The sequence below is a fragment of the Etheostoma spectabile genome, unplaced genomic scaffold (assembly GCF_008692095.1).
Source record: "Etheostoma spectabile isolate EspeVRDwgs_2016 unplaced genomic scaffold, UIUC_Espe_1.0 scaffold362, whole genome shotgun sequence".
NCBI lineage: Eukaryota > Metazoa > Chordata > Actinopteri > Perciformes > Percidae > Etheostoma > Etheostoma spectabile.
In genome coordinates this window covers 116,078-124,791 of record NW_022605592.1, presented here as the reverse complement: position 1 = coordinate 124,791, position 8,714 = coordinate 116,078, and the positions used below count along the sequence as shown (strand labels likewise).

General features: G+C 41.0%; 1 protein-coding gene across 2 annotated transcripts in view; it reads right to left on the bottom strand.

Annotated features, from left to right (window-relative positions):
• Positions 1-7,243, bottom strand: part of cd2ap (CD2-associated protein) — a 90,714-nt gene extending 83,471 nt beyond the window's left edge. For both annotated transcript variants that reach the window (XM_032511401.1, XM_032511402.1), the window contains exon 1: positions 6,812-7,243. In XM_032511401.1, coding sequence (XP_032367292.1) covers positions 6,812-6,815 — 4 coding nt within the window. In that variant the 5' untranslated portion in view covers positions 6,816-7,243. The remainder of the gene's footprint in view (positions 1-6,811) is intronic.
• Between the last annotated feature and the right edge of the window lie 1,471 nt (positions 7,244-8,714).

Below are 8,714 nucleotides of genomic sequence, written 5' to 3'. Positions count from 1 at the left end.
ACACCTATCACCATTTCTAGCCACTGCGGGGACCTCATATTAATGTTAAAAAAACTTATAAAAGTGACATTTTCCTGCCATGGGACCTTTAAGAGTTTCATTAAGTGAGCAGGTGATACTGTCAGTCTCACTGGACATATTTACAAGGCTTAGATGATTTTTTTGATTTTCTAATGTGTTATCTTTACTCTCAAGCGTAGCAATCAAACTGAGAGTGCACAGCATATTTGAATGTGACTTCCGGTCTGTGTGCTGGGCTGAGGTCCAGCAGAAGGAACGGAACTGCCAGGTCATTGTTTTTCCTCTCCTCACACAATGCTTCCAGGTAAAGAGTATGCACAATATGGGTCTTACATAAGCCAATGACAGACAGGAGGATACAACGGGGGGAGGGAGAGAGGGAGGAGAGGAAGGAAGGAAGAGAAAGAAGGGGGGGTACTCAGGGCCACGCAGGCAAGCTGACTGCCAGGCAGACAGTCTAAATCAGTATGCTCTCTGTGCTTCTCTCAGTCACTCACACAATCATCAAAGAGGACACTCAGAACTGCATTCCTTCCCACCGATCAGAGAGGCAGAAGATGGGAAGGCCAAAGTGTTACCAAAGAAATAGGAAGAAATTAAAGGGATTGAGAGAGCTGTTGCTATTCTAAATGACAATTAGACAATCAAAATTGCTTTGAATGGTGACTATCGTAATGGTTCAAGTTTTTAAGACTGTCCTGTCCAGTTCTATGACCAAAAAAAAAAGGCATCCAGCCATGTGCAAAAAGTGGATGTGGCTGTCAAATGTCAAAGACCAAATATGCCAGGAAGTCTGAGATGAGACATAAATATTGCTGCATATTACAGATGTAGTAGTGGAGACTAACAGATCAGACAGTTATGGCATGAGCAAAGAAGATGTAAATAATGAGGAAAATAATGTTAGCCCTTAGAGAATGGAGATCCCGTGGGCGGCGGGAGATTGTTGTTTCCATGATCCTGTTTAAAGCTGCAGTGCGTAGTTTCTGTCGCCCCTATGAGGGATTCTAAGTAATGACAACAAAACTGTTGCCGCGTCCACATGATACAAGCCTTCCGTGCTCATGTACATTAGAGAGTGGTTTTATTGTTAAACAATAAATTTAGTATGCTACTGTAGTACTTACTATCTGGAAATAGCCTACTTCTATCCTTTTTGCACTTTGGATTAGATGCTGACATTTCTTTGACTTTGTACCTGTACTTGTCACAAAGACAATGATGTTGAATCTAATCCAATATTATTCTGATGAGTCTCATTCATCTTTAATTTAGCCCCACTGGGGATGAAAGAGCAACAGAGGACGAGCACATGAGCACAGCTCAGCACCAGAGCACAGCTCCTCACTTCACAAAGAGAACACAGCGCCTACCATCATCTAGCCCAACAGTACTCGCTCTATCACTCCCCGGTGTGGCCTGTTGAATACCAAAAGTTGTGTTATTTGTATGGATCCACTATATAGACGTAATATCTACATACGTACATGGCATTTGATTGGAGGCTAGTCTCACTTTGTCCCACATAAACATTAAAATAGTTTAGATGTGTGTACATTGTTTCTGTTAATAATGTATTTTATCATGTGTCCATTTAATTATTAAATTTATTTTAAGTTCCATTAAAGAGGGGTGGAGGTGGGGTCACATTTGAGCATTTATAATGTACTTGAAAGTAATGCATTAGTTACTTCCTGAAGTAACTAGTGGATTCTAAAATCTGTAACGGAGTATCTAATTTAGTTACTTTTTGGAAGAAGTAACTGTAACTTATTACTTTTAGGTAACTTGCCCAACACTGCTGGTGAACAAAGAATAGCTAGGACCTGGATATCACATTTAACGTGATCTTTTTTTACACCAGCCCGGCACTCTTCAGGCGCCTCTGCGACCTCGGCTTTGGAGCTTTGGGGGACCGACAGGGCCGGCAGAGCGGGAACCCCAACAACCACAGAGAACGCCCTGACGAGGAAATCTCCAAGGGGATCCATACGGTGGATCAGGGATGGCCAGCTCCGGTTTGTAAAGTGGATGGACACAAGAGAGGTGTCTGTGTGCACACTGCATACTCAAGGGGAGACAGTGATGAGGGGAGGAAACTCAGGGATGGCTAGGAGAGGATAGCAGTTCCAAGACCTACCCCTGTGGGGGAGTACAACCTCTTCATTCTACAAGCAAAAAAGCACAAAGGAGTACAAGACCATTTTATACCACTTTTTTGACATTACTGCTTCAAATAGCTTTATTCTCCTCAAACAGCTGAGTGTCACCCGAGGTGAGCAACCCACAACACACCAGGGTTTTCAGGAGCTCCTACCGCCAGCAAATCGGAAGGTTGGTGGTTCGATCCCATGTCGAAGTGTCCTTGGGCAAGACACTGAACCAGAAAACCAATTAACACAGTCCAATAACATAAATACACAGAAGTCCAATAAGTCCTTTATCAAACCGCAAGACTGTGTCAGGCCAGGTCAGGAAATGAACTAATAATAAGATAAAGATCAACAAGCTACTGACACATATGTTCAAATTTGATTAATTTAATAAATTATTATCATTTTTTAAATCCACCAGCCATTTTCATATTCGACCAACATTTGCAGCATTCTGAGCCTTTTTGGTAAGGTTACTAGAAAAACTCCACCTACTGTAGTTTTATTCTCCCAAAACAAAGACCTATAGAAAGAAAAAAAATGTTTGACCTATTGATAAGACGGAGATAAAGAATTCCTCTTTTTATCAATAATATTGTTATAGTAGAAATAAACACTGAGACATAACAACACATCTCAGGACCAAAAAACACAGAGAGGAAAGAAGGGAAGGGGGAGAGCTAATAAAGACACAACAGTAGGAACGGAGTCTGCAGTTTACCAATAAGATCTGATATCGGTTCCAAATATTGGTTTCATTAACTACTAATTATTGGATCGTATCGGCCTTGAAAAGACAGGACTGATCCCTAATATAATATATACACAAACGCACACAGTATATGCTGTGTAGTGCTGCCTACACTGCATGTCAAACGTCTCTTTCAGATGCTGTATACCATTTGTACTGTTGACCTGCTAGCTCCACCAAACATCCCCTGTCCCCACATTGAATAGATTTGTTTGTAACTCAGGGGAGAGTGGGAGTGGGGGGACTTCTATATTAAATTACATTTTAAATGCAAAGGTCGCTGGTGTAAAGATGCCTAAAATAAAAGACCCTTCATTGTCTTCATCCTCCCTCATTCTGGAATGAAATCCACTAAAATGTCCGGCTGCTACAGAGTACCATAAGCAGGTTTAGATGAAATCCATGCATACTGTTTCATATGATTATGATCTCAGGACAGTATAATAGTCAATGTTACCGGTGTTACACAGTGGTCGGGCATACACCAATTACATCACTTGCCCACCTCTGTTTTTCTTTTATAGAAATAAAAATTCATTGATGAATAACAAATCAGTAACACCGGGGTTGTCCCTAGTTTAAAATGTCCTCACCGTGGCATCCCTACAGGATAACTGTAGTGACATGTAAGACTCAGTTTATCATGAAAGAGCCGCTGCATGCATTTCAGGATGTGTGTGGATTTTAATTCATTCATTCATTCATTCATTCAGGTGTACAGGCCAATAATAATTATGCCTCAGTAATCGCTGGTTTTCAATTTGAGAAGTTTGTGATATCTAATTGTTTTCACCAGGGATGCAAAATTACATAATGATACATACATGTTAACCAGATTATCTCATATGGAAAGGTATCTCAGATATGAAAGGGGAATGAGATGGGGGAAGACATACACAGGAAACCGTCACCGGTCGGACTCGAACCTTGGACATTCTGCGTCAGGGAATAAACCTCTATGTATGTGCTCTACCACCTGAGCAAACCGGCCAATTAACTAGATCATTTTATTCCAAGTAAACAAACAGCAGATTAAAGTGACCTTCATTAGGTTAAACTACAACTACAGTGGGAAGTCAAAAAAGAACCACAAGCTGATAAACATTGGTTTAGGTCTGCAAGGTTAATGTACAATCAAACATTCTGGCACACGTCCAGTCTTTGTTTTGGCGGTTCTATGGAAACCTGCAGTAAAGTTTGGCTAATGAAATAGATAAGGAACTAGTTGTCCATGTAGCCCAATCAAAATGCCGCCAGTTCATGTCTTGCTGGGGACCTTTGTTGCATGTATCCCTGCTCTTCCTCTCCCTCATTTACTCTATCCTCTGTACCAACTGCTATCAAAATAAGAAAGGGAAAAACACAACACAAAACTGAAAAATGAGGTTGAAGGGCAGACCAAACAAAGCACCAGTATTTCATCAACTTGATGCAACGCAGCTAAATTCCAGTTTGAGGATTGTAGTCAACCAGTAGCAGGACCAATGCAGTCTAAGCTAAGTTCGGAGAAAGCAAACACAGAATATGACACCCACACACACAAACACACATCAGACATGTCCAAACACAGCCGAGATATCGTGAGAGATGAGCCAGCTGAGTAAAAGGCATACCAGAGATTACATGGGAACCTGGTGTCCTGTGTGTGGACACTAGGTATGACTAGGGTTGGGTATTGTTTGGATTTTTTTAAGATTCCTATGCCGAACCGATACCTATAAAACGATTTAGAGTCCTAAACCGATTCTTGAAAAACAATAACAAAGAAAGGCTCTTTTGAGTTTTTTTTAATTGAAAATTTAAATTTAACATATATTAATGTTTTAAAGTACTTAAATATACAATGAGTAAACATAAGTCAACTAACACACAACCACAATAATTTAACAATAAATAACAGTTACAATATTAAAAAGTAACAACCAAATAAATGTTGAGTTGGTATGCTAACCAGAGCCCAGAGGGAAAACATGGCATTTTAAAATGAGCTTCCATTTACAGTAGCCAGCTAATGGTAGACTACAGAGAAGGTGAGATATTTTACGTCCGTTTTGGAGCAACAGAGGGTTAGAGAATACTTCAGTCGACACATTCAGTGGAACTGAAATGAGGAACCAAAATGTGCGTTCTAATCCGGTCCAATTCCTACCAGTTGTGTAGGAACCGGTTTCTAATAGTGGTTTTGGTACCCAACCCTAGGTATGAAGCCTGTTCTGTTGGATTCTCATATGGAGTGATTGTCAGATATTTTAGTGAGTTCAACAAATAAGGAGATCAGCTTTACTTGTGGGTTCACATTCTTAAGAATTACCGCCAGCAATGTTTTTACTATTCTCTTTGCTTATCAAGCGCAGTGTTATTTTCATATTTTGCCTACAGGCTCCCTGTGGTGTATCACTGTAGTATTTATTGCTGAGTTTAAGCAACACAGTTCATGCAAAGCTGTTTTGTTTTAAGCAGTTCTCTGACTTACAATGACAAAAGCAACATTTGCAACCTTACACATCTGAAGGCTAAGCAAGGCTAGGCGGAAACTGGTTTTACAACATAGCAAAGTCTTTAACACGTCCCTCTGCACACAACCACACAAACCACCGACATCACATCTAGACAGATGCAGTGGGCTGGTTTCATGATACAGTAAAGACGTCTGCAATTTACAGACATAGGTGTAGATCAGAGTGTTTCCTCTATACTGAGTCTGCATGACCACCACAACAACCACTCTCTGTAACAAAGTTAAAACAAGCATAATTATCCACTCGTTGTTTAAGTTGCACATCTCCCATCAGGTAATAACAACCCTCTTTGGTAGTTACTACAAGTTTCAGGTTCGGCACTGGATTCACATCACATTGAGAATCAGGCCATGTTAACACGCTGTTAGTCAGGTTAATGGACGGGGTCATGGGTCCACATCCAAGACAACCTTGGTGTGTTTAGTCCAGTGTTAAGTGGAGACAAGTAAAGCATTCCATGCATGGGAGTATGGGAATTTACAAATATATTACAATTGACTTATTACATGCACTTGCATCAAAACAAAAAAAAGCAAATTCCAAAAGGGGAAGTTAACCTATAACGGTACTATCTAGAGCTGGGCGACAGGGAGAAAATAAGATGTCACGATATTCTTGACCAAATACCTCAATATCGATATTGCTGCAACATTCTAGGGTTGACAATTAACAAAATATCTTCACACTTTCTTAGATAAATGATCATCAGTAATGTGGACATAATGTCTGAGTGGGGAAAAGGCAAATAATAGAACAGCTAGAACTGTCAAGAAAGTACCTATCCTTTAAAACCAGTAAAGCACAACATTCCATTTCACGATATCACGATATCCAAAATCTAAGACGATATATAGTCTCATAACACAATAGCGAGATAATAAGGATATATTGCCCAGCCCTAGTACTATCAGAAGAAGCTGACTTAATGTCTGGAGTCTCCTGTCTGTGGAGTTTCTTCGACACATTCAGTCCTAATTCTGGATTACAGAGCACAGCCAGACGAGAATAAACTGGGAACTTCAATCAAGTGGCTAGCTAACGTTCCAGTAGAGGCCATGTTGACATCAGCTTTGACGTAACGTTAGCTCATGTTAACATTAGCTAGACATGCAGCCAAACCCAAGGATGGAGGTGGCGTTATCCAGTTAACCAGACAGCTATTTGGCTAGGCTAACTAGCTAGCTAACAGGCTTGCTAACTTTAACTCCCTGCTGGCAAAAGCTGGTAGCATGATTTATGTCACTGACAAGTGGTTGAATACCTTACGTGTGTTCGACTTGCTTTGTATACTGAGTCGAAAAGAAGGAAGAGTTAACATATAACGTGAAGCTAAAGACAACATAAGCGCCACATCATGGAAAACTCACCCATTCCTGCCTTCGCACCGCCTCGCTATCAGATGTGTGGAATGTCGTACAGCCTCACTGCTAGCTTGCTTCTAGCCAAGTACGGGTATAATAGACAACTGGTTTTAGTCGAGTCACTGCCGAAAAACGGTTAAAGTGAGCCGTATATCCATTCGTCCTTGCCCCAGCAGCAGCCCCAGCAGCAGCAGCCCCAGCAGCAGCCTCAGCAGCAGCGTCCCCAGGTCTCTGGTGGTGGTGCTCCAAGATTACTGGGCAGGAAGTTAACAGGAGTCTCCACCTTTCTTGGACCGGGCTCCACGGCTCGCTGCTGGCTGCCTGCTGCTGGCTGCCTGCTGCTTCCACCAAAACACTGAAAAGCAGGAAACTTCGCGATGTTTCAACCAGGACAGTCCCGCGAGAGGAATGCTTAATGGATTGTTGATCCCCCTTGTATTATTAGCCCACTCAGCAAGTACAGTAACTACTGTACGTGCGCGCGCGCGTGTGCGAGCGAGACTTCATTCACTCCCTCTGCTGGGACATTGGTGGTTGTTTTTACTGAACCCCAGTCATGGAGGAACGGGAACGGAAACAAGTACCCGGACACAACTCACTCTGTCACTGATATGAACTGATGATGGCCTCATCACTCACACGGACACTGCATGACTGACTGGAGACTGCTTCTGTCCAGACCATAGACCAGACCATAGACTAGACCACAGACCAGACCATAGACCAGACCACAGACCGTTATATATAGGCTACAGTCTATGGTCCAGATCTTAACTGATAATGGCCTCATCACCCACAGGGACACTGCATGACTGACTGGAGACTGCTTCTGTCCAGACCATAGACTAGACCATAGACCAGATCGTAGACCAGACCATAGACCGTTATATTTACAGACTAAGGTCCAGATATGAACTGATAATGGCCTCATTACCCACACAGACATTGCATGACTGACTGGAGACAGCTTTTGTCCAGACCATAGACTAGACCATAGACTAGACCATAGACCACACCATAGATCACACCATAGACCACACCATAGACCGTTATACATGGTGCCAAGGTTTGTGTTGCTTGAGGAAAAAAGAAAGCTCTTTTATGGGTTACCAATAACATGCAGACATGACAAGTTAACAAAAAAAAGATACATTTAAAGTGCAAGGTGCACCAAAATAATGAATAATAAATATGATTTTATAATAAGGCTTTATTGATGGGGTGGGGGGGGGGGATTTACATTACAGAGACAATCTGAAAGGTAAGAAATCGAGTAACAGATATATTTGAACGAAGTAAACATAATAAAATAAGAGATTACATTTTTTTTAGAAGTTACATAATATACATTTGTGCTAATGTTTGTGAAAAAGAAGCCCGGTAGTCCAACTTTGGCAGCCATGTGTGAACTATACACATTCAGTATATAGTTTAAGCATATGAAAAAGTTCAACAATTGGTATTACTTAATAATACATGAATTTTAAAATGTTATGCATAATATATGTGCAGTTTATATAATATACACACTCAGTGTAGTTATATTACAATACTTAAGCAAATAGAAGTGGAAGAGAATACTATTATACATTAGTATGGTACAGTAGTTTCCCCTCCCCCTCTTGATTTCTGCCTCTGTGTGTTTCTGTTGAACCTGTTCCTGCAGAGGACATCAGGACGGGGTCTACCCTGTCTGCTAGGTGACAACCTATTTGACATGGTGACAGCACCCAAAACAACGGCGTTTCTGACAAAGAAAGTCAGTAGGCAAACTGATACAAACATACAAGCATATACCTGCCTGTAAAGGTAAAAATATTTGCTTTTAAACAGAGGCAAATCATTCGGATATAATAATAATAATAATAATAATAAAACATTTTATTTAACAGCGCCTTTCTAACACTCA